The sequence below is a fragment of the Cyanistes caeruleus genome, chromosome 5 (assembly GCF_971803275.1).
Source record: "Cyanistes caeruleus chromosome 5, bCyaCae1.hap1.1, whole genome shotgun sequence".
NCBI lineage: Eukaryota > Metazoa > Chordata > Aves > Passeriformes > Paridae > Cyanistes > Cyanistes caeruleus.
Window position 1 is genome coordinate 58,203,823 of NC_141705.1, and position 26,617 is coordinate 58,230,439.

The following is a 26,617-nucleotide window of genomic DNA, read 5'->3' on the forward strand; positions in this document are numbered from 1 at the left end:
AAAAGCCACGCTCTGCTGTCTGGAAAACACAACCAATTGCATGACTTCACAGAATTTAAAGCAACTTGTTACATCTGCACAGATTCCTAACGCAGATAAACTTAACCAGGAATGTCAAATCTTACTTCAGTAAGAAGGGCTGATTTGGACCCACTGACAGTGATTTTGAGAAAATGTGTGAAACCTTTTGTTGTACTGCAAAAACCTCAGTTCACATTGTGAGATAGAATAGAGGCTTCAAGAAGATTTCGCTGTAAGGATTCTTGCCTTGGATTTTCTAAGTAATGAAATGTTATTGCTGACTAATGCAAGGAATCTAATTTTAATTCTGAAGGTTGGGCTTAGAGGCCTGTAGTAAAAAATTGCAGATATAAATCAATTAGGAGGGTGCTGCTGTGTAAGAAGCTTTTACTGGGTAGCCTGATATTTCACTTCCAGTTGAATCTGTGCAAAAATTAAGGGCTTTAATTGAATTTTGCTGAAAAATCACGCACGCACTGATGAGGCTTTCTTAAATCTCTGAGAAGAACTTATTCTAAAATCTTCTAAAAGGTACATTAGCTTGGTATTTTAAATATAAATTTTTGAAACAACAAGAGAACAGTAAGTGTAATACTGAGAATAAGGGGAGGATGCGTTGTAGAAGCGAATTCCATTCTCTCATGCTCTGAAGTCTGTGCTTTTGGGCCAAGTCTGTCCTTTTATTCTGAGAGAGTTGCTTTAATGAAATACTGAAAGAAAAATTTCAAATGACCCTAGTCAAAATCGCTGGTCATGATGCAGTTAGTAAGAACTGTCTATTTTAATGTAGATAAATTCCTCTATGAAAAAAATTGCTAAAATGCTTAAGGGGGAATGAATTACTGCAATTATATTAGCATTGTTTAAAGAATGGTAAAATACTGTGAAAAGAATGGTTGTGTGTATTTTGGTGTAGATATGTTGGCTTTTTGCTTTTTTTTAAAAAAATGTTTATTTTTAAAATAGTTTTCTAATCCTAAATAGCTTTGCTTTTGGTTATTGTGTTTCAGACCATTTGAAGTTTGCTCAGAGCAATTAATCTTCAAATTATATTCTTGCAGTATTTTTCATATCTGAAAGCCCCTTCTGGATGGGGCTCAACTTTTTGTTGCTTAATTTGTACTTGAAGTTTACACTAGACTACAAACCTGAGATTATTTTGTACCAAATTCTTATTTCCTTTTCCCTTAATAATACTTAAAGTTTATGGGTTTTTTTGCATTTTTTGAAAATGGTTTGCTATATGAGTTGAGATGTTTATTAAATGGGTTGTCTTGTTCTCTTTAGAGATGTTCTTTTATGTCTCACTTGCTTTGTTGTGGAAACCTGAACTGAATAGGAGAGTTAGACCGGACTGCACCTCATTGCTGCTTGCAGTGCAGTACAACTTGTTTCTTCTTTTAAATTGAAATACTAATGTCAGCATATGCCAAGTGGATTGCTTGCTGGCTCTGACAGAAGGGTCAGATCTGTGCACAAAAAGCAGCAATGGGGAAAGCTTCCTTCTTCCAGCAAACCAGATGGCTGATGTGAAAGTCATCTCCACGTGGTCATTAGCAGAGAGAGGAATGACCAGGGAAATGCTGACTAAAAGACAGAATGATCATTATCTCCTTGTATACAAATATGTGTTCCAGACATATTTCAGAGCAGTTGTAGGAAAATGTTACACAGGAAAGTTTGGGAACACGGGATATACATTCCCTATGGTCAAATGGAAAGTAGAGATGAGTTGTGAAATTCCAGACAGGACCATCCAAAATGTCTGTATGCATAGATCATGATTTGGATTTTAATATTACTCACATAGGGTAGGCATTAGTGGAAAATTATTTTAAAATAATCATTTTGTGGTCTATCTTTCCAAAAAAGCCTATGTGCAGCAATTGTATTGAAGAAAGTGGAGTTTTTTGTTCTAACATATCTTTTATTTCTGTTGCAGGTGCTATCATTTTTTCAGGGTTTATTCACTTTCTATCACCAGGGATATGAACTTGCTAAAGACTTCAATCATTACAAAACGACCCTGCAGATAAATATACAAAATGTAAGTCGAGTCTACTTTTGTGAGTTAAATTGCTGAAGTTGCTGCATGTGCAGTACCTGCATTGCCAACACTTAGTTCCATGAGAGTGCATTGTCTATGAATTTTGGGGATATGGTGCCATCTCCTGGATAACCAACCACATCACTGAACAAATCATCACTAATTCCAGTGAGTTCTTTGTAATTTTTTTTGAGACAGAAATAATGCAAGGATTATTTAAAAATGAATGAAGTCTGGTAAAAATGCATACAACGCTGGATAATTCAGAGTATGGGTAACGAAATACAAGTTCTCAGTGTTTTGGGTGTGCTTTGAAATTGAGTATGTGGTGGCCATGTCTGAGGGTCGTTTTCCTATAGGGCTACATTATCCATAACTAAGGAAAGAAAAATAGGTGGTCACAGCAGTGTGGAGTTTGTGTTTGTCTTGTCACAGCCCTTTCAGACCTGAAGATGCCTGTTGGTTTGGGGTATAGAACTGTGTAAGGAGATTTGGTATTGACACCCATGGCGTATTTGACAAAATGATGTTTTCCTTCAAGGATAGGCAAACCCCTAGTTTAGTGTGCCCTCATCCCAAATCTCCCCGTGTGATCTGGACTGGGAGAGCAGGAAACAAGGTGAACTCTGTAGCAGTGGGATTGACAGAGTCACTAGTCAAATGGTCTGTTTGCTTACTTGAGATTTATGAAGAATAAAGCTTGCTCAGAGGAACTTGGGTGTGCCAGAGGCCTCTTGGTAGGAAGCAAACCACACACCTTACTGCAAACGAGTAATTCCTGATAGTGCATTTGTTTTGTTGACCTCTGAGGGCATCTGGAATTAAGACACAGAAACTACTTCTTGGAGAGGACAGTCTGTTTTTAGAAATGGCTTAACTAGCAGGGAGGCAGAAGGGTGGAAGGGAGGATTACAGTTGTTGTAATGCAGAGTGACGCGATTCACGTGTCATGATACCACTCTTTTAATTTTCTTCCTGTATGTTCAAGTGTCAGGTTTCCTTTTGACCTGCTGTTTGGTTTGAGAAGGGGAACTGATTAATGGTAACTTCATAAGCAGACTTTAGTGGCAGAAGTCAGTGCTTGTGGGGGAAATGTCAGGACAGACTTGCTTCTTACGTGTGTTTAACAGAGTGAGGATCAGCATAGATGATGCTAGATGAAATGTGAGAGGGAAAGTCTGATACTTAGTTTTGAAGAGCTGGATTTCAGAATACAGATGGAAAAGAGCCAGTGGAGTGATCTGAAGAACTGATGAGCAGTAAGAAAGTAAGATAATCTCAGCAGCTGCATTTTCAATTGACTGAATGGTATCACAGTTCCCCCCACCAAATTCTAAAGAGCTTGAGCTTTGCAGCTCAAGTTTTATGAATAGATAGAGGCTGTAGAGAGAAGGCAGAACAAAGCTCAGCAACTGTCCGAGGTAAAATGAGAATAGAAGGAAGTATTTGAAGTGATTGTGAGAGGACATGACACATTCTCCTCTGTGCTGAAGATCAACAAGACATTCCAAAGGAAAAATGAATTGGGGTTTGCCTGTGGTACAGCTGAGCTGCTGGCAGAACACTGGATTGATGAGTTAGAAACTGAAGGGTACAAGATCTAGTACAGACAGCCTAGCTGCATATAGAGAGTGATTTAAGATTAGCTGTAGTAGTTGCCTTTCCTTTCGTTCAGGTTGTCTTTACTGTGAGAATTATTCTGTGGATTTCCTCTCCACATCCTACCACAAACCCTGCCTTCCTCTCACTGCCCATCTCTTCCCCTCAAATGAAAGAAAGGAAAAGACCCACCCCAGCTTTTCTAGGCCAAGCTCTAGGAAACTGATTCTTCCAAAATTTGGGCTATCTTGTATGCTTGTCCTGGGAAAAAGACAAAAGTGAGGCTGCACATTCAGAAAAATAAAGCTCTCAGAAAGCAAAAAGGCACATAAGCATGCATCTGGAACTATGTGCTTTCCTCAAAACACATGTACCAGCTTGGATTTTAAAGTTTTTTTCAGTGTTTGCAGCTTGGACAGATGCATATGTAGAGAAAACCCGGCATTGCCATGATTATTTTTATTTGCTCATTGACCAATTACCAGTGTTTTTTAGAACAAACCAAAGAGTTTCTTGTGTCAGGTATGAGCTAGTCTGTTGTTTTATGTAGTCCTGTCATATAATTTGTGGGTGGCATGGTTAGTTTCTGATTATTTTTGCTAATATTCTGATAAATATTTCCCTTCCGGCTGCTTGCAGACTTTGGAATAAGTGACATTCAGGAATAATAATCAACTGGACTTCTGAGTTATTTTGGGTTGTTTTTGAATGTTTCTGCTTGTGTGTGGTCAAAACATTTGGCACATATATAGTCTCAATCTGCATACATTGTTGATCACCTTCCTGACACTTTTTTTTCTCAATTACAACAGAAAGTCCTCTACTCCCTGACAAGTAAGAGTCTCATGAATTAAGCCAGTATTTGTAGTAATATTTTGCTAAGAAAATTTCAATATTCAAATTAATTTTGCACTCAGTATTTCACTTCTCTCTGAACAGGTTGTTTTAGAAACCACTTAGTGTGCTTTCCACAGTCACAGCAGCTGATATCTAAACCCCACATTGATACTGAAGAGTATCAGAAAACTTGGAGAGTAAACACATATATGGAGAATGTGCACTGACTGTCCTAAAATGTCCTGGATCATTTGTAGTTATTGGTGGTGGGTTGGCCCTGGCTGCATGCCAGAGGCCCACTAAAGCTGCTCTGTCAGCTGGAGAGTCTGTGGATCAAGAACAGGACAGAACAGGGAGACCAATTACACACCAATTAGAGGCAAAACAGTCTTAACTGGGAAAATTCAGTGTATTTTATTACCAGATTAGTGTAGGGTAATGAGAAAAAAAACCCCAAATCTTAAGCACACCTTTCCATCAGCCCTGCCTTCTTCCCTCAGTGGTGCAGGAGAATGAGGGTTATGGTCATTTCTTCACATGATGCCTCTAGTGCTACTTCCTCCTCCAGGGGAAGACTCCTGACACTCTTCCCCTGCTCCAGCACAGGGTTTCTCCCACTTGTGACAGTTCTCCATGGATTTATCCAATGTCCACAGGGAGTTCAGGGGAATCTCTGCACCTGGAGCATCTGCTGCCCCTCCTTCTGCAGAGTTATTCCTCTCACATATTCTTGCTCCACACTCTGGCTGCATTTGGCATTGTGTGGGCTTTTCATCTTAAATACATTATTCCAGGGGCTCTGCCATGGTCACTGGTGGGCTCAGCCTTGGCCAGTGGCTGGTCTGTCTGGCAGTGGCTCCATGGGACACAGGGGATGCTTGTATCACCTTATCACAGAGGCCCCCTCTGTAGCCCCCACCACCAAAACCTTGCTGTGCAAACCCAGTACGTGATTTCTATCAGCCAGGAAGAGTAAGTCTTTCTTCCACTCTCATTACCAAAGGGTTCTTGCTGTCTTGTTTTAGACACGAAATCGTTTTGAAGGAACAAGATCAGAGGTAGAGGAGCTCATGAACAAGATCAGAAGAAATCCTCAGGAGCATAAAAGAGCAAATCACTTCACGATGGAAGGCTACCTCTATGTACAGGAAAAAAGTAAGGTGTATTTTGTATTCAACAGTGCCCATATTGGGCATATGGGCAAGTCTTACCTCTAGAGGTAACATGAAGATGCAAAGAATTTGCAGTTTATTAAAGAGTCATCCAAGTATATTTTAAAAATTTTAACAGCATTGTTACTGTGGCTCATAAAAAGAATATGGAGCTGAAAATGTGACAGTTTTTAGTAAAAGTGACTGAATTCAGGGAAGTTTTGTTTGACCAAAGAATGGATTTCATCTTATTTTTAATCCCTTACTAATGACCTTCCCTGGAACTGTCAAACATTTGTTGTCAGCCAGCAACATGAGTTGTCAAATTAGCCTCTGAAAATTTGGCTTGTTGAGTATGATGAAATTGAGTGTCATTTCTTTGCTTCATTGATACTTTCATTACCTAACTGTGATGATAGGGTCAAATAAAGCAGGCTATATGTTAGGTAGCTGGTGTTAAAATTCTTGCTGTGAAGGTGCATGTCGCATAAATTGTATCCTGTCAACACTTCAAACAATTATAAATCTTTCTCACACTAGTAAAAAAGCCAAACAAGATGCAGAGCTCATGTTGCTCAAGGAATGACAATTTATTGTAATTTATTATTTATTTTTAAACATTTTGATAAATTATATTTTTGCCCTTATAGAGTGAGAAGGTTCATTTATAGACCTATTTTTTTAAGAAAAGTTAAGCAATAGAAGTGAGGAGATACAAAGGGTCAAAATCCAAGTTTGAGCAATTAGCATTATGATGCAAATCTCAGCAATAGTATTTGCAGTAAGCTGGCTCTAAAGTGTCTTCTGTATAGAGTATGCAGTGATTAATGGGAGAGAGTTCTGGTGTCAGAAGTTGTGATCAGGCCTTAATCAAGAGATTGTTTAGAACTTGCAACAGACGTGTGGTAATCTGTGGTTGTTTAGTTTCAAGTTACCAGGTGTAAATCTAGCTTTCTGTGTTCTGCTAAATAAAGTCTCAAGGGGGTATTTAGTTTATAAGGAAAAAATATTTTGTCTGTAGTGGTGAGAGAAAGATACATTAATAATTCTTTCCATTTGTCATTAAGCATAAGAGGGAAGTACAAGATGCATTGGTTCTTAGATTAATAAGCAGTGGCTAACATTTGTATGATATTGTATAATATTCTTAATTTGTCCCTTTGCTTTAAATACTGCATTATTAGGAATTAAGTAGGGCTCTTAAGTATCACTTTAGAAAGCAGGAGAAGAGAATGCAGAAATTGGAAAAAGTACATACTATTTATTACTTTTGTGTTATGTAGGGCCTGCTCCCTTTGGTTCCAGTTGGGTGAAGCACTATTGCATGTACAGGAAAGAGACAAAGAAGTTCTCCATGATCCCATTTGAACACAGATCAGGAGGGAAAGTTGTATGTATATTTATATATTCTTACTGTTATTCCTGTATTAAGATCAGAAAATGTGTCAGATGTGTCAAGTTTCCCCCTCTACACTCCTTGTCCTGTTTTTTCATCTTCCCTCATGCAATTCAGTCTGCCTTTGAAGGACATTAACCTAAAGTAGGGGATGGATTAATAGATAAGAATTCTCTAGACTTTTCAGTTGCTTCCTTTCAGAAGACCAGAAGATCTGGCACAAAGTTTCACCATTTAGAATCCTGTTTATCCATGAGGCCTTTAACTTTCTAAAGTATAAATCAGGAAAATATAACTAATCTAGAAATTTCTTTATTAATTGTTCAGCTGTAGTTTTCTTTTGGAGATTTAAATAGTAGAAGTGGGACTAGAAAAGTGGATTTTCATAGGAATATAATTTGAATTGATAACTGAATGTAATTTCAGATATCTTTAAAAGCATCTGAAATATTCATGACCCAAGACTTTATTTATCTTTAAATGGCTTTAATTCTACTGAAATAGTTGGGAATTGATGGCACTCATTACCTTTAAAGATAACACATTAAATGAATGTATTGATAGGGGTAAAATGCATTTTGTTGCAAGGAAAAAGGATATCTGAATCTGGAAACTATGGCTTCAGTCAGTATGCCTGTAAATGCAGCATCCTGCCCTGTCTTCAAATTAGGTTAGAAAACCACGTTGTTGGAATTTTATCAAGTTATTGTATCATGTTAGTTTCAGCAGAGGGGAGATTGCTTTCATTATTTTGAGGACTCTGTATTTAGGAACATATTGGATTTGGAAGAATCTTTCAAAAGCTTTGGAAAACCTGTTGTACTGAAAAATGGTAGCATTTGGTTTCCTTAATCACTTCAGTACTTCTGAGTTTTTTATCCTAATTTACTCTAATTGTAATAAACCATTTTAGTTAGTATAGTATATAGTGTGTGTGTGTGTATCTGATCATTCAGCATTCTAAAACACCTATGAAACAATTTCTGCTGTATTAAAAGATCTCCCATTTGGAAACCTCTGCAGTTACTCCTTCAGTGACAGCCTTCTATGTCTGGAGATGCTGAATAAGACAAGAAATAATTAAAATGTGCTGTTAATCCTGATTTAATCTGGTACAACTCAGGCATTCACAGATGAGATTGTGATTCCTGGATAAAATAAGATCCTGGTGTTGGTCTTGAAGAAAGAAGTTTCTGTAAGACGTGTTATAGATAGTAAAGAACATTTCCTTTGTTCTAGTTAGTGTATCTTTTACTATGGAAATAACTGTGCCTGACATAAAATGGGAAAAGTCTCTTTGTGTGTTTATATTGTAACTAGTGCAAAATATTTTTATTAGTTGAACTTATTGTGGTACTGAATAGTAAAGTACCAGCTAAAATGGACTCAATATTTTTTGATTTATGTCTCAGAATTGACCAGAATTTATGTAATTGTGTAGAAAAGTAAACTGCAAACATGGGCGAATTCTTTTGCAAGTGTCCATTTTCAGTATAGCTTTTGCCATTTAATGTAAATTTACCTTACTTGCCTTGTACAGCTGGCTCACTGGAGCTTATAAAAACTTACAAAAACTGGGTCAAGCTTATAAAAACTTTCTTTTCACAGGGTGATGCGGAACTCTTTGTCCTTACGTATTGTACCAAAAGAAATACAGATACAATAGACAGGCGATTCTGTTTTGACTTAGAAGCTTCAGACAGGTAAGCTTGTGAATCACACTAGGAAGAGCTCTTTTTAAGTAGTAGTTAAAACTACTGCAAAATTACTGTTGTGTTTTCTGCTGATTTCTTCAATGCTCAGTAAGAATTTCAATGGGAATGGTCACTGGAGGAGCAGGCAAACACTGCCGTGGCTCACTGGGTTTTACCTCAGCTGAGTGTAGCAGAAGCAAAGAGGAACTAAACTGAAATGTAGACATTGCCTGAGCTCACATTAAAGAAAGGCACAGACAGAGTTAAGAGGAGCTATTAAGAGTTGTTTTCATAGTGAAGGAACACGGCTTAAATTGAAGTACATACAGATATAGTGAAAGACTGATTGCAGTAATAATTTATATAGGCATGTCCATATTGTATCACAAACCTGTATTCCAAAATGATGGGTTGCTGAGGAGATGTGCTGGATTTTCAGACTGAAATAAGGTTATTGGGATTTTTGTGCCTGGTATAATTATCTACTGCATTTTGATCATTGCTGCCACTGTCTTTTTGAGGCACCACTTGTTGCTCTATTTCTAAAGAAAAGACTTGCTAATCTTTTTCTCGAAAGGATCGCAAAATTTCAACAGCATTCTAGTTTTCCTTTGTTTATGAAGGAGAGGGTGTCTAACTTAATAAGGTACTGCAAATAAATATGGCTGTGGTAATGCTATATCCTTTTGATGCAGAAATGGATCATGTCTAGAATTAAATGCTAGATATAAATTAGTGGATTGCTGCTGAGTTTTTGCATCCACCCCCTCTGAGCTGTTTTTAATCTATATGTTTGCTCCTTACTTTTACCAATTAACTACATGCTAATTTATAATGTAGGAGTCTTCAAGTTTTATAGGCTTTTAGTTTTTTTTGTGTCAGATTCTTAGCATTTTTCACTTCAAAAGCAGCGGGGCCAATGCTGTCAGGCCTCCCTGTCCTTGATTACTAATGGTCTGCATATATGTCTGTGATTATGTGCTCAAATTTTAATCAGAGTCTGTGCTGAGCTTGTGTGACCAGTTAGACTGGTCACACATGGCCTGAAGCATGTTCATTCCTACAGCAAGCAATGGGTAAAGGGATGTGAAGCTCCCACTGCATCAGAAATCTTCTAGGCCATGTGGCAGATGACAAGATGCTCATTTACAGCTCAGGTGATGTTTGTCATGAGCATGGTTTGAACTTGCATTTTTGAGTTGAGGAGGATGTGTTTTAGCTATTCTAACACTGTGTCCCAACTATATGAAAGGGATTAAAGATTTATACTCCAGGCATCAGCTCCTCTTGGGTCAGTGTATGGATTGGTCAGTAGGGATAACAGATTTCAAACTGAGTCTGATAAAATTGCTAAAAAATAGCAAGAAAAATGTCAGTCTGTCCCCCTCCATGTGTCATCTGTTCAGTGGGGTATCTGGAGTTTATAAAGAGCTGGATGGAGAGCAGGGTTTCCTTGATCCTGAAAAACACTTTTTCATTCTCTTCTCTGGTAAAAAGGGGAAAAATCTAGTTCATCTTTCTGTCTTGACATAATAGACACAATTTGATCCACTGTGACCTTGATATCAGACATTTTTCTTTTAATAATATATGTGTGTAGTACTGAGATGTTCCCATGGAGATTAGCTCTGTGCTGCAGGCCATTAGCTTGTTTCCTTGGTATCAGTTCAGGGCACACTTATCCCTCAGCTTGTCCAAGTTAAAAAATAACACAGGGATTGACAGCTGGGCATGGGGGTTTTCTTTGGTACTGTGCTTTGGAAGGAGGCAAGGTCGTAAAATTTTAGGGAAGACTTAAGTAGCAAACATTTGGCCTTGTGTGTGACTTAAGCATAACTTGGAGCTAGCTGAAAATTTGCATATTTTACTTTCAAAAGGAAAGCTGAGATGGTTGTATTTTCTTTAAATTCTGATATTTATGGCTCTGAGGGTGCTAAGATTCTGGTGAATTCTCTAGGAAGGAATACTTTTTTCTGTTTCTAGTACTACATCATGTTTTCTTGAAGGTAACTAGTGGTAAATGCAGAGAAATTCAAATCTTAAGGAGAGAGCAGAGGTTGTCTAGATAGGAAAAAGTTATTTTACTGATAAAGAGCATTATCCTTCTGAAATACTACCTAGATTTTAATTTTGTCCAATACAGGACAATGAGGGAAGGTTTTGTTTTCTTTGACTTTATTTTGAAGACAAAAAAATGATCTTTTATGCAGTATATACTGAGTTTGATGTATTGCTTCTGGGTTGATACTCAGATACCTTGACAATTGTAATTTAGTGAAAAGAACTAAATGGTTTTGTTTCTATTTTTACTGAATTAAGGTGGTTGCTCTCACAAGATATTTATTTGCTAAAATCATTGCTGCTGCTTTAAAGATGAAGATTATATATTGAGTTAACAAATGCCGTTTTTCATCCAACAACAATGGAAGTTCAGGTTTATTTACAATTCACAAAATTCAGTAACGGCAGCAAGTGTTGGAATCAGCAGGTGATCAACAATAAGCTATTTCAAATAAATTGTTTGCAGATTGCATTCACTTTCCTTTTTCCTCCCTGTTCTCCCAATTCCTTACTGCGTGTATCACTTCTATACCTTTTATTTTCAAGATCAGCAGTGTTCAGTTATTAAGCAAAAGAAAATGAACCCAGACTTTTAGGACAATGGGCTTTTGCTTGTAGATGGAAATAGAATTTGAAAAGCATTTTTTTAGTTGCTGATGAATGCAGTTACTTTATGTTGTTCATGCATTTGCAGGCCTGGCGTTCCTGTGACCATGCAGGCATTTTCTGAAGAAGACAGGAAGCTGTGGATGGAAGCCTTGGATGGAAAAGAAGCTGTAAGCGTAATTTTTTAAATATTCTTTTTTAGTATAATGGGGTATTCTCTCACCCTCTGCTTTCTGATCCCAGTTATACTTCAATAAACGGAGATTATGTAGCTTTGATACATTCAATGCATAAAGGATAAAAGTGAAATAAAACTCAGGAGACGTGAATAACTTGGTAAAGTTCAGTGTAGATAACTGCTAATATGAGAATTTTTCATTGTAATGACAGCATCTGTTTTTATAAATGGTTTCCCATCCCAATAATAATAATATTTGTGTTGTAGAAAATGTCTAGTATAAGCATGTTCACTTAGTCTTATGTTGACATGCTGCATTCCAGTGGCAAAACTTGCATGAGTGAGTTACATGATGTTATTATTTTATTTTTTAAAACCAGATCAAAAAAGTTCTTGTCATTGGGACTGAGGCTGTACATGAATTGGCTTTATTTCTGCCTTGCATCAGGAAACTGCTCTGAAATGTTGAACTGAAACACACTATTCATTCTTACAGTGATAAATATATTGGTCTTGTGGACCAGAAATAATGGGGATTTCTAGACAACGACACAGTCACGTGTCTGCCCCAGTAGCTGTAGGTTTGATTGACCTCATTGTTACACTAGTCTGGTTTCATTTGCAGAGGTGTTTATTATCGTGACACGTTGGCTGAGATGGACTCCCCAATAAGGTTGCAACTTCTGGGAAAGCCACACTGGGAAATAAGTCCCAGGAATCATCAATTTGCATGACCTGAAACTGTGGGAATTGAACCTGCAGAGAAACGTAGGAATAGGGAGCGCACAAATCCCAGTTAATTTCAGTGGCTGTAGTGACATTGTTCTGAGGGGGCACAGACCTGGTCTAACAGCAGGCTGTTAGAGCTGCTGGTGGTGCTGTGTTCTGGCTGTAAACAGCTGTATTTGTGCCTACTGAGCATTAAGATTGAGAGTATTTTTTTCTGGTTTCATGAAATTCTTTAAAATAATTTATGTCTTTTTTACTCCTTTTGTGTTAGCTGCTCATCAACTTGAATAGAGCGAATGCAAAACAAGAGGGAAGTAAGTATTTGAATTAGCATTAAGACTGATTATGTTAATATTTTACAATTGAGAAAGGCAAAGATAATTTGTTTTGTTTTGATTTTTTTCCTCTGGACCCAGATTAATTATTTTACTTTTAAATCTTGGGTTTTGAATATTACTTGTAGATTTTGTAATTAATGGATTTTCACACTAACTCAGTACATATGTAAGAATTATAGGACTGGACATAAGCTGGAGAAACAGTCTGATTGTTTTTGCCAGTTTACTTCATGCCTGAAATTCGAGGGTGAATTTGTATGTAAATGCATCACAATTTCTTAATCCAGACTGTGTGTACATTTCTGTTAGAATGTTTAGGTATGGTTTTAAAAGCAGCTGAATGTCAAGATAAGCAAAAAAGCTGAATTTGTGCATTTAAAATATAAACCAAAATAGAGAAGTAGAAGAGATGGCTTTCTTTAGACAACATTAGCATTCTTCTGTTGGCAAAGAACAGGTATCTTTTGATTATGAGGCAGTTTATGCTTGCTTTTTTAAAATCTTGAAATTGCTGATTAAAGCTGGATTTTGGTGTTATTAATAGAAACATTTCCTCAGATTTGTCTTTTCATGGTGCAAGACCAGGTCCCCAGGAGCGGAAGGCCAGATGTTTGGGGGAAGGGCAGTTTTGCAATGTAAGCTTTTAAATGAAGTTTTGATGTGAAGAAAACAGTATGATAGGAACAACAAAGGAATGCTGGAGCTCAGCTGTTGTCCTGTTCATACATCTGCTTTCATGTAGTCAGATCATTAACTGCTGTGAAATTATATACATGTGTCCTGTATCTTTAGTGTGGGAATTTCTTTGGCTGAGGGTAGGACTCAGTAAAAGCCTTGCTGTTGATAATTACGTTTTTTCATCATAAGTACTTCCTTGTCCCATTTGGTGAACTCTCTCAGATGTTGTCGATGTTGCAGTAAGTACTGTTAAATTCCATCTTGCATCTGCCAACATGTGTAACTAATCAGAGATCCCATTCTTCAAAGGATGCTGCTGTGAACAGATTCACTGAAGCCACTATCACTGGAACAAGCCTTTACTTTGGCTAGGCAGGCTTGTGAAGGAGAAAAGCAGAATTTCTCTATAGAAAGTGATGCATTCTACCAGTTTCAGAATATTTACTGTTTTGCCTCAAAGGTACTAGATTTATGATTAAGTCCAGCCTTATTTTCAGAGAAAGACATAATTGTAATGCTACTTTAAAACTGTTCAGCCCTTTTTTCTTTTTTTCTTTTTTTTTTTTTTTTTTTTTTGTAGGTGCACAGTTGGATAAGATAGGGTTCACCATCATCAAAAAGTGCATCAGTGCTGTTGAAACACGAGGTAATGATCAACCCAATCTGTTTGTGAGGAGGGTGAAGCATCTGGTCTGCTCTGTCAAGAAGGCTTGTGTGGTAAAGTCTCCTGCAGATCTCTGGAAAAGACTTTACCATGGAAGACATTTAACTGATTGCAGTGATCAAGACAGGAATCTATCCAGTCTCATCCTTTTATGCATGGCTTTCTTTCAAGAAGTGTGTTTGCCAGAAGTGCTCACAAGTGGGAAATGGCACCTCTCTTGAAAAAGGGAGCCAATTTTTGTGCACAATAGCTAAGGGAAACCTGTGTTTTGTAGGCAGTGCCTGCACCTTTGCTTTGCCATTGGAACAGAGTAATTTATTTCAGTGTTTCCTTTCTGTTCAGTCTCTTAAGGCAGAAGAACAGGAGCTGAGCAGGCAAGTGATTAACAAAAAGTGTTGAAGTACTTTTTGTGGAGTTAGCATCACCCCAGGGATAAAGAGGAATTTGGGATTGATTTTGGAGAGGCTGTGCTTAAGTGTGTGGTGAGCAGCCACTCTGAGTCTCACTGCGTTGTACATGGCATTGTGTGGAGAACCAGATATTTGGTTATGTTTTTTTTTAAAAAAAGAGGTGAAGACATGAAAGTAGGCAAAGTTACAGTATATATCTCAGCTTTTTAAAGGAAATGTTATAATTTCTCTGTATGCAGTTTGATTTTCTCCTAAATTCTGTCTTTCCTACCCCCAAAGGGGTCACTTAGAATTTTTCAGGAATTGTATCTTTTTCTAGAGGTCTGGCATTGCAGAATACTTACATCTTTCTGTGTATCACAGTCTATCTTAAATAAGATGAGCAGAAGAGCAGGTTCATGCTTGCTGTCAGTGCAGCATCTTACTGAAAAACAGTGTCGTCCATGTACTATACAAGATTTTTAGGAACACAAGCAGCATTTGTGATACTTAAAATTTTGCATTTAAACAGCAAGAAGTACCTGAAGTCCTGTTTCTCTTAGACCTTTTTGTATCAATGTCTGGTGCATTAAAGATGTTATTCCAGATTAGGCCATATTCTCTCTTGTGTTATTTTTGCTCATTCTGTTCTTCTGAATATTTTTCAGATAACTTTGCCTGTCTCATGACTTTAAAATTTCAGTTACTGGCATTTACAATTTGAATATTTGAGCTGGGAAACATTGCAGATAAAGCTGGCATCCTACAGATAAGTTGTCTTCACTGCAAAACCCTGTCTCAATATAGTTTGGATCTTCTCTTTAGAGTGAATGAGGCAGATTTAATAAAAAGGGTGGCATGTGCTCATGTAATGAAAGGCCAGTTTTGGCCTATAGTACAGTTACAGATACCTTACAATAGTAAGTAACTTATAGTAGTTACAGCTACTTTACAATAAGCAGTGTGGAGTGTACTATTATGTAGCTTTATTATTTATAAATGTGTTGAAATAGTTGTCTTCAATATTGTTAAAATAGTGGGTAATTTTTTGTTTTTCTGATACCCTACAAGAAAAGTGAAATGAGCAGAACTGTGGAAAAAATGTGAACTTTTCTCCATGAAATAACTATTTGGAAAAATATTTTCTGTTGCCTTTTTTTTTTTTTTCCTTTTTCTCCCTCAAGGCTGTGGGTGGATAGGTTAAACTGGATGGAGGTTTAAGTTTACTCTGTCTTTTATGCCTTGATTAAGAAGGTACAAAGTACTTGCATAACTCTCTTGCTTAAGACAAATGATGAGCTTTCATGGGTTAGCAGCATGTCTCCCCATAGTGGGATCTACCCAGAAACGTACCTGGGAAAGAATTAAAGTTCCCTGAGTCTGTGGAGACTTTGCAGCTTTGCTGTCCCTTGTACACAGCCTTTGTAAGATGTGCAGTCAGTAGAGTGCTTTGTGGTAATTACTACCAATGAGAAAGACTTGTGTCTATTAATTTTGTTTTGGAGAGTACTCAAGAAAGAAAATAAATCAGTTTTCAATTAATATGTCTTATCCTGGGGTTCCAAAAATATATTCAGGTGAAGTATTACCTTACAGGAACCCAGAAATGCACTTGATTTGTCCATTACATTTCAAGCAGTCGTTGATGATTTTCTGTTTACTGATTCTGAACTTTAACATCAACTGCATTTTAAAAACAAAACAAGCAAACAACTCCAAAAAAAAATCTCTAAAGGACCTTATGCTGATGTCTGCTGAGCTAAACAAATGGAGGGCCAGGAGAGCATTCAATTGTTTGTCTCAAAAGAGTTTGGACAAATAGTTGTATGATGAAGAAAATCCATCTCTCAAGCTGCAGAATTTTCTACCTGTACATTTTCTTGAAAACAGTTTTTACTTGGTTTTTTTACTTTAATGATAACACATCAAAAGTGAGTTATATTCAGCAGGAGAAAACAGGACAGATGCTTCTTCAGAGACGGTGCTTGTGTGCCATGTTTTTATCTCTTTTAATCATAATGGGTGTGAGGTTGGCGTGGGTGGAAAGAGAGGACAGTCTAGTGTGGGTGGAAACTGAGAATAGTCTTGTCATGTCACAGCAGAAGTAGTCTGGTATTCAGAGAGAGAAGAGCATAACAGAGATATTGAACATAAACTTGTCAATGGCTGGATAATTTTTTTTTCGGTTATGTTCCATTTTATAAAGCCAAGAAGGGAATTATTTGCTCTGAATGAATAGAAGTGCAGAAATCAGTGTGTTGGTTAAAATGCATGTGATTCAGCATTGCCTTACAAGAGATTTGCTGTGCTTTACCTGGTAGGAAATGCTGAGGCGTCAGGATATGCATCCCATCTCTCTCAGTGCTGGTTGGATGTGCACCTGTGTTTTGTCTTGGAGAGAGCATTTTGGGATTCTCTTTGGAGTTTTTCATTTATTATTCTCTACTGAGAATAATAGAACAGGGTAGATGTTTATGGAAACATCAAAGAGCTGCTTGCTCCACTAGTAAAGGCTCTGTGCATGTTTTTGTGTGCAAGTAGTTGGTTGTACCTTCTGAGGGGATGTGATGGGTGAAGCTTGCCAGAGCAGTGTTTGTCTTGAGCTTAGAGCTCCCGGAGCCGCCAGTCTGAGCTGCAGAGAGAGATGGCAGCATTGAGCTGCGTGTCCAGGCCGGCTGCTCCTTAGGCAGAAGTACACGGTGAGGAGGGAGTAGAAAACCTTTCTAAGTGACAAAAACCCCTCTGTCATTACCTTGAATTTACAGTGTCACTCGTATGGCTGTCTCTGTGCCATGGGCTTTGGTATAAGAGGTTGTATTTGCAGCTATATTGCGAGTCTGTGTCAGCCTCATGTACAGTGCCAGTCACAAAGTAAACTTGCCTGCTATGTACCTTGCTTACAATAGTATAAATTACCATCTTGCTTACAGTACCTTCTATTTCTAAGCATGCTTCACAAACTGCGTGCCTGTGCCAAATTCTGGTATCAGGCAGCCAAACATCTTGAGATAATGTAAATATGAAGGAAGTTGTGCTGCAGGGCTTTACCGCTCCAGGTTGCCAATAGCGGTTGAGCCGGCAGACACGGCGTCGGAACCCTTCAGCATTTCAGGCAGTGGTGAGCTATTCCTTGCAGTGAGTCATCCTGTCAATTGTGTTCCGTAAATGCCAGGCAATACCAGTGCTGGATGTGCTGCAGATCTGAAATGTGCAGATTAAATCAGAAATAGGACTGTTTCAAACCAGGTTTGTATATTTTAAATAAAACATCATTTGAAAGTATGGTTAAAGGTATCATCAAAAACTGTGTTGAAATATTAATGCCTCTTTGCACTCCTTGATGGCTGCTAGCAATTAGCTGTGCTTTTTTCAGGTTGATGAATTTGAAACCGATCAATTATCTGATAATTTCTATCACAGACTCATGATTATTGCTGGAGGATTGTCATAGTTTCAATACTGCGATTTTTCAGAGATTTCTGCATTATCACATCTCTTTTAATACTGAGCAGTAGGTTTTGTGGTTTGACCTTGATTATTTCTAAGCCCGTAAATGTACGTTTGGGGTCAGCACAGTTGGTTCCCCCCACTTTTAATGTTAGAAGCGCAGGAAGTCACAAATCAACTTCTGAGATAAGCAAAAGCTGAGTGTGACAGTATTTTTTCAGCTTTTTAGCATCTTGCATATGATGCAGAAGGCTTGTTCTGTGTTACTAAAAGTAGTGGAAGACATTGTATAAAAAAAGTGTGATGCATTTTGGCAAAGCTTGGTGTTAGTTTGGTACCAGAATTTTCCTGGACACGTCTGAGAAGTTTGAAGCAAAAAGTGTTTGCTGCTCTCAGGACAGATTTGTAGTGCTTTCTTGTTTGGAGTGTATCAAGGACTATATTATTGAGGTTTTTTTAGTCTCTCCAAGTGGTGCATAGCATGCTATCATACTTGTTCTAAGGATTGCTTATTTGGTTGTGTTGATAACTTCATATTTTGAGAAGAACAGTGTTGTGGCCCCATAGCTGGTTTTTTTTTCCTGTTTTGTTCTTTTGTGCACGGCTAGACTGTGAGCATACTCCTGAGATGTGTGTTTTGATGAGCACAGATAAAATAAAGGCGATTTGGCTTATTCTGTTGATTTGAGCCAGCTCTGAAGCTGGCATCTAGCTTAAGGCTCAGCACCATTCCAGCAGTGCCTACATCCTGGGGAGGAAAAAGGGCTATTTTGGCCCAGGTGGAGCAAGCAAGGGAAGGAGCAGCTGCAGCCCTAGCCTGGCAGCTCCCTGCTGGGACAGAGGAAGGAGCAGTGCTGGCAGGGAGGAGTTCAGCAGGCTCAAGAATGTGAGATGGCCGAGGAGGCTGCTGCAGACTGTTTGAGGAAGAGGAAGGCATCAGAGAGGAGAGAAAAGATGCAGCAAGGCTAAGCAGCAGCAGGAGGAGGAGGAGGAGGAGGTAGAAAATGCCAAGTTCTCTCTACCATATTGAGAATTATTGCTGTGTATTATGGCTCTGTCTGACAGTAATTCATTAAAAGGCTAATGATTTTTACATACTTCATCTAATATTTATTTGGGAAGAAACTTTTTCTCATATGACTGGTTTTAATTTTCCTTCTCTGTGTTGGAACAGCTTGGTATTGAAGCTGGGAATTCTTCACAATTCTTCCTTTGTTGAAGGATATTTTGAATAAGAATACCACATAATCTGTTATTTGAAAAGATTTCTTTGGAGTAGAAACATAGGTATTTTGTGGCATTTCTACTCTTCCAGGCCAGTGTGATTATGAAGGTAGATTTTGTTTGTAGATGTCTGCTAATTGTGAGGCCTCTCAAACATCTGTGTACTGTAGAATTTAACCTCCCCCTATCTGGGCTGTGAAACAATGCAGCATACAAGGACTATATTTTGCCCTTTTTCTTCCTTGCCCCTTCTCTCCCTCCTGTTTTTCTTCAATTTATATTCACAATTTTACTTCCCTGCTGGTAAAACTGGGTAATTTAATGGAAAGCAAACTGGGGGAGAAAAAGGGGTAGAGAAATGAATGTATGTGAGATGATGGAAGGGCACAGAGAAATGCCAGGAAAGTGGTCCAGTGTCCATTTAGAATGGGAGTAGGGGACTGAAAATACTGTGCTGGTTATGGCTCTTCTGTTCATCTCAGGCTAAACTGTTCAATAGCTTTTGGTGGGGCCTCTGGATGTAACTCCTATGAGGACCACAGTGGTTTGGAATGAGGCCTTGTATCTTAAATGGAAAGCATTTATAAACTTGAAAAAGTACTGGTTTTGAGGACTGGGAATTGGCTTAAGTTTTTCTTCATCCAAAGTGTTTTAGTCACTATATGTTGGGAGGGTAAAAAGAAATGTTAAAGTTATTGAAGAAATCTCAATTTAGCATTTGTTGTTTCACTTCTTGCATTATTAGAATGTGGCTGTTGATATACCCAAAACACAATTTAAAAAATTTGAAATTAGACAGTGGTTTATTTATTTATTTTCAAGCAAAGCTTTGTCCCCGTTTGCTTCGCTTGTCAGTTTCAGAAGTGGAATTTAGGTACATGAAATCTTTATCAAAATATAACATGAATTTACCTTAAAAACAGAGTAACAAAAGGATTCTTGTAATACTTAATTTATAATGTTGTTCTCGAGACTGTTGATACTATGTAGTCTGTCTGTCTTGGAAGAAAATTTGTTGCCTGGGGCAAAAATTTCAGTGATAAATTTGACTGTGGTTGATCTCATGCTTTTCTTTTTTTTTTTTTTCCCCTTCATAATAGGTATAAATGACCAAGGATTGTACAGAGTTGTGGGGGTGAGTTCAAAGGTCCAGAGACTTCTGAGTTTGTTGATGGGTATGCCTCTATTTTACAAATATTTTTTCAGTATTTTGTTTCATGTTGTTTTGCTGTCAACATTTAGTTTCTAAAGCACCTGCCAGTAGTTTGCTCTAGTCCATGCAAATAATCACCACATCATTGTAAGTTTCCCTACTTTAGAAAGACCTGGATTTGTTGGTATGAATAAATTAAGAGCTGCTATCAGACATGTAGGAGCAAAGAATGTGCTTTGTGCAAGGTTGATGGAAGTGGGATTAAAGCAGCCTAAGTTGAAGGGTCTGATCAGAAAATTCAAAATACCAAAGTCAGGAAAGCTTGAAGCTGGTTGCTTCACTGTCTGAAGTTTCCAGCTTCCTTCTCCCTTGTCTGGAATGTGCAAGTGTACGTGCCCATGTGTCTTTAGTTAATTGCTGTGCAAAATAAGACAGTTAGTCTAAGCCTACTGTTAAAGTGCTATTTGGTTTAAGAGGAGGGATATGATATATGTATTAATAATAACTGTGTGTCAAGGCAGGAGACAGATGGAGAAAGGATTTGGTTTTGTAAACTTAAACATCTTAGGCTCTTTTATACCCAGTCAGCTAAAATAATTTGCAGAAACTTTTTTCTCCCTTTTCTTTCTGGAAATTTTAATGCATCTTTAATTCCAGTGGCTGGAGTTCTCTTGCCACTCTGCTGTCCCTGGGGAAGGGAAAATGAGAGAAATATTGGCACCTGGATGAGATCCCTTGTCTGCATGATATCTCTCACCAAAGTAGAAGCCATGACTGCAAAATGTGCCGTGTTCCCCCATTTCTTGTCCTGAGCACTGACAGTACATGCAGTCAGACAAGACCACTGGGATTAGTTCATTTTTATAGAGCTTCCAAACCTGTCACTTGACAGCAAAGGTCTGATTCTCAGGGATTCATTGGTATGCAAAGAAGCTTGTTTGCAGTTTGCACCAGGCTCTTCTCCAGAACCATGCATGCTCCATCTGTGCTGATAACACAGTGTTCTTTGGCACTGCAAACTGAAGGAAGCCAGAAAGTGAATTCATTTCATTACCCCAGACATTATGTGAATGACAAAGCGCTTTTATATTATATGCTGCTGTCAGTTCAGTGCCACCTGTAAGACTTTTTCTTTTCCTTCCTTTATTTTTTTCAAACAGCCTGTCTCCTCAGAAATGATAAGACATCTCGAGACATGAGGACCTGCATGTCATATCAATCTGTCATAATGACCTTGCTAAATATTAATTTATGATGTCTTACTTTAATCAATATTAACAGCACCCTGAAGTACTCCATTAGTAAACCTTTAAATATTATAGAAAAAAGGCTCTTCTTGGAAACATGAACTGGGTTTAATAAAAATGACTGATCTATAACAGATTTTCATAATTGTTTATCTGTGTTGGAGTTAGCCTCAGTAAGCAATAACCATCTTTAGCCATTGACCATGGGGAGAATGACATGCTATCACTCAGAGAGCCTTGATTAAATGCATTTGATATCACAAGATGCTTTTCAGTTTCATTCTTGCTGGCTTAGCTTGGGTGTGCAGGTCTGGCAGACAGATTTTCCTTGCTGCCATTACTGGTACCCAAATGGAATAGACTCAGGTTGCCAGTGGTTCAGTAGCAGCTGGAAGAGTTTACTGGGGATTCCAGCATCTGCTTTTAGTTACTTTTTAAAATTAGGAACATTTTTTGTCATTTCCAAGTTTCATGTATTTATTTGACTTAGGAAGAATACAGTGGTACCAAGATGAGGCAAAATACTGAACAGGAAAAAGTTAGGGTGCAAGCAGGTGCTCTTTTCTGATGATTTGTTGAAAGTGGTCCTATCTCTGCTCTTCATCTATCTGTCCTCAGAGGAGAACAAAGAGGGTTCCTTTTTGATATACAGTGATACAGAGAATTTAAAATGACTGATTAATCTTTAATCCTTTGTCTCTGGGCATACTCTTAGATACCCTTTCATATGAAAGATTTTTCAGAATTGTAAAAAACTCACATTAACTTTCTGTGTTTTAAAATGTTTGATAAGATTTCAAAGTATTTTAGGCTACCTATTGCTGACCATGAAGTTCACAGTTGGAAAGGCCTGATATGAGAAAAGTCTTCCAAAAAGTCTTCATGGTAACCAGGGCGTAATTTTTTTTTTTGTAGTTTTGTCTCTTTTTCAGACTATTTTCTTTAGAATTTTAGAAAGTAGACTGAGAGTCAAGAGAGTATGAGAAGACTGACATATGCTTTTCTAGTACTATGAATGCATAGATTTTCATCAGTAATGCAAAAATCTAGTGGAGCTAAGTCTCTGCAAAATAAGGCTTAGCAATCTAATGTACAATTCTACTTGAAAAAGGGGGGTATTTTACAATTAAAATTCCATGAAGTTACCTGTAGCTGGTATTCTATTTTGCAGCAGCGATCTTGTTTAAATTTAGAGGGAGGCATCTGGTGTGGAAAGCACTCTCTACCTTTTAAGGGAAAATGTTAAATTAACCAGATATCTCATTGTAAATAGGGATAGAAAGCTAGAGCTTCCAATGTTATGGAAATGTGTTACAAGCACTGCAGTGTGAGTTGTCAGCCATCAGGAGTCTCAGTTCTGGAAATACATCAGGGCCCAGTTCCTGTTTCATTGATAATCTGTGTTATAGATCTGACGTGGCTCATTTCCTACACGCTGTTATATAGATTTTGTACGAGCCACTGCATAGATCAGCTTTCAGATGGACCAGTGCCTGTGGGAAGGGACTGCAGAGGACTTGCTGTTTCTGCTGATGAGCTCAGGTTTGATTTCTGAAGCTGCCTGGTGTGAAAAATACCAGGTATTACATGTAGCAGGAAGCCTTCAGGTAGTTCTGCCTTCCCAAAAGTAGCAGGTTTCAAAACAATTCCATGGAATTCCTTGTTCTTTTATATATAGTGGATGACAGTATACATGGACATCTACGTGGGCATATTGCATAGGAAAGCAGAGAGAGTCTCCTCCTAACCAACTTTAGTGACCTGGACAGTTTTTATAAACTCTGGATCCCTTATTGTCAGAAAGATGTGCATAAAATTGAGAACTGATCTGTCAAAAGCTGTTCCTAAAACATGCACAGTTAGTTTTACAGGCATAAAGTTGCCCTTCAGTGCACAGTGGCTGTTACTTGAAAAAGTAGCATGAAAAAAGCTAGAGTAATTTTTACTGAAATCTTCCAGTTTTTACTGAAATGGGATGTTCCAAGTAGAGGGGAAAAATGGAGCAGCAATAGTGAAATCAGTTGGGTGGTAGGTACACTTATACACAGCAATGTAAAGCAAATGCCAAACCAAAAATGAAGAAAATGTCTTTAAATCTTGATGGCTACTACAATCAAACCAGGAGTTTGTAGCTTTTTTTTCCTCCAAGAGATAATGAAATGTTTCAACAATAACTTCTATTTTTTATTTTAAGAGGCTTGCTTTGGAATTCAGACGCCTGTTGTTTTCCTCCCAAAATTCATCAACAAATTTCAATGAACAGAGTGCTTACTTTGAATGTAAAGGAGCTTGATGATTATGAAGCAGCTATTTAAAAACTGAATCTTACATAGTGGTTTAGTAACAAAACCCCCATAGATTTTGTAGCTTCTGATGTGATGGCAGTTTTTATTTAATTAATTCAGGATACAAATTTTCTTCTCGAAAAAGAGAATTCGAACATGGAAACAGCTAGCATGCTAAAAAGAGAAAAAAGCTTATATCTAAGACAATCCTGAGTATTTTGGGTGGTGGCTGGCTAGTAGCAGTTTGCTAGAAAATGTTATCTGACCTGTATTTTAAAATGAGATTTAAATAATTGATATAATGAGGGAGAATATTCAGTTACAGAAATAATTGCTTGGCACAGCTTTTAGAACAAAATTATTTAGTCCCAGTAAAAGGACTGTACCTTTAATCAGGGATCCTAATTTGATTTTTTAAATGTGTCTGTCGTTTGTCTGACAAGCCAAGTAACAAATGAGTTCTGAATTGTATGAACGGGTCCACACGTAATCTGTGTCAGCCACTGCAGTGACGGGCGGAAAGATGTGGCAGTAAATAATAACAGGAAAGTCAGCAAACACATTGGGTTAGGCTGGCCATATGCATGGGGCCTGCTTTTTGTGTTGGCTAGCTATGGCTTCATGTTTTGAGACCAAAGAGCGTTTTTTTGATTGCAAAACATTCCAGTGTGATGTGCTGGTTTTGATCTGTCAAAAAGTGGTCTTTGGTCAATCAGACAAAACTTCTGGTTTGGTCTGTCTTGTTCTGAGGCTCTACCAACTAACTTGGAGAAGGTGAGGGTTCTGTGGAGCTGACAAATGGTCAAGCAAACAATTATTTCTTGTCTGGTGAATAAAACTGATCAAGTAAGGCAAACATTCAGCAAAGACTCCTTTTCCTGCTTTGGAAGCACCTCTTAAAGGTTTTCACACGATGCAGAGGGTCATGCTGTACTTTGACTGTTCTCATCACCAGTTTACAAGCAAAACTATGGAAAGAATATATCACTTTAAATAAGAAAGAAGAGTAAAAGAATAAAATTCTTCTTAAAGGGTCTTTTTTTTCCCTAAACTGTTTTTGTACATCTTTTTGTGTACATCTCTCTGTTTGATTAGAAGTGTGAAAATTTCAACTGTAGAGATCTTTTTACATGAGAGTGATTTTTCATCCTTCATTAAAGAAAAAAAATCAGCAGTAAATAGTATTTAAAAAAATATGAAAATGGAATTTATAAATAGATTTGGATTTTTTGTCTTCTTCACCCAATTATAATAAAAAGGATGTTGCTTCTGTGCTTATGTGAGCAAACACGTGTTGTTGAAAGTTAATGTGTTACTGTTCATGTAGCTCATACTGATTTAGCATTCCCTTTTTTCATGTCCCTTTTCTCTTTCTGGTTATTTCCTAGATTCAAAAACCTGCAATGAAATTGACCTGGAAAACTCTGTAGATTGGGAAGTGAAGACAATTACTAGTGCTATGAAGCAGTATCTGCGGTAAGGCTCTCTCTTGTTTATTTGGTTATTTAGACTATAAATCCTTATTTTAGTTCTTGTACACAGTGTGTTAAGCTGCTCTAGTTAGTTTTACTAGGTTTTGGAATAGGAGCTCATTTTGTACAAATACCATGCTTGTTATTTGTTTTGGGGAAAGCAAAATACTTTAGCAACCTTAATACTCATGTTCATGTGAGACGGGCCCCCAAACACTTTGGTGTTAGACACAGAAGCATTTCACTGATGCTTCAGAAACCTGAAGTGTAATTAAACTTACTGAGAGTCATTACTGAAAGTTAGCTAAGATTGTTAAAATTTCTTTCCTTTTTGTATTTGTGCAGTGGAATAAAAAGGGAGAAGGCTGTGAAATTTTTAATATTTTCCTCTTTTCCTTCTGACCCTTGCTCTGCTGTTCTGTGTGCAATAGTAATAATATTTTGAGTGTTAAAATTTTTAAATAAGTATTAAAAATATTCAAATTGCTTTGCCAGTTCCTGATAAAGCTATTTTACTAAATTGCCTAAGTACATAAAATGTCCCACTTTTGTGTATCTCTTGTAGTGGAGCACAAACAGTATACTTTTAGTGTGCTGCTTTTATTAAACAGAATATTATTACAGCCACTGTCAATGAATGCTGCAGAAATATTGTAAGGATACAAGTCTTTCAGAGCATAGAAAAGAAAAAATAAAAAGAAGTGCACACAATGAAGTATTTCTCTCCTACAGTATTTCCCATCTGACTGTTCGCTCCAGTATTTCATAAGCATCAGTAAAGTCAATATAATAAATGGTTTTAACTCTGGTGGTGGTGGTTGTTGTTAGGACTTTAGTGTCTTTCCAGTAAGGCATTGACTTGTCATTCTTAGCATTTAAAAAGTGCTAATGCATAATGAATTGCACATACTTGTGTACAATCTTGGTGTTGGAACTGGAAAGGTATCTTACGATAGAGGCATCACTTCAGCTCATGGAAGGTGAATGGATGCATATAGTCTTATTTTCCTGATAATACCAAGCTTTCCTTTTGTTCTAGAAATCATTGAATTCAGGGGCCTTTGTAAAAAAGGTTGCTTCCAGTGTTAGGATTATGCTACTGAATGTTAAAAAGGTTTCCTGCATAGAGTAAATGCAGCTAGAAGAAAATACAGTTAAATTTATGATGTCATCCCTGTTTTACAGAAGCCTTCCAGAGCCACTGATGACGTACGAGTTGCATGGAGAATTCATCCTTCCTGCCAGTAAATACATGACTGTAGTTCAAATAGAAATCTTTTGCTGTTGTGACCTCAGAAGCACTCTACAAATGCAATTTCAGAAAAATGCTTCATCCCAGCAAAAATACAGGCACAAGAAATAATAAATGATTTAAGAACATGTTTTAATCGGTATTTAGTT

At 37.6% G+C, this 26,617-nt stretch overlaps 1 protein-coding gene across 7 annotated transcripts in view; it reads left to right on the plus strand.

The window, feature by feature from the left end:
- The window catches only part of ARHGAP10 (Rho GTPase activating protein 10), a 136,456-nt gene that overhangs the window by 58,395 nt on the left and 51,444 nt on the right, over window positions 1-26,617 (plus strand). For 3 of the 7 annotated variants that reach the window (XR_002864339.2, XM_023926299.2, XM_086889411.1), the window contains exons 7-16: window positions 1,964-2,068; window positions 5,530-5,659; window positions 6,939-7,045; window positions 8,660-8,754; window positions 11,501-11,582; window positions 12,591-12,633; window positions 13,916-13,981; window positions 20,160-20,234; window positions 25,133-25,220; window positions 26,402-26,460. Coding sequence is in view for 6 of the 7 variants with exons in the window: in XM_023926299.2 (XP_023782067.1) it covers window positions 1,964-2,068; window positions 5,530-5,659; window positions 6,939-7,045; window positions 8,660-8,754; window positions 11,501-11,582; window positions 12,591-12,633; window positions 13,916-13,981; window positions 20,160-20,234; window positions 25,133-25,220; window positions 26,402-26,460 (850 nt within the window). In the remaining variant the exon portion in view is untranslated. The remainder of the gene's footprint in view (window positions 1-1,963; window positions 2,069-5,529; window positions 5,660-6,938; window positions 7,046-8,659; window positions 8,755-11,500; window positions 11,583-12,590; window positions 12,634-13,915; window positions 13,982-20,159; window positions 20,235-25,132; window positions 25,221-26,401; window positions 26,461-26,617) is intronic. The other 4 variants (XM_086889414.1, XM_086889413.1, XM_023926300.2 and 1 more) reach the window with 2 other exon arrangements.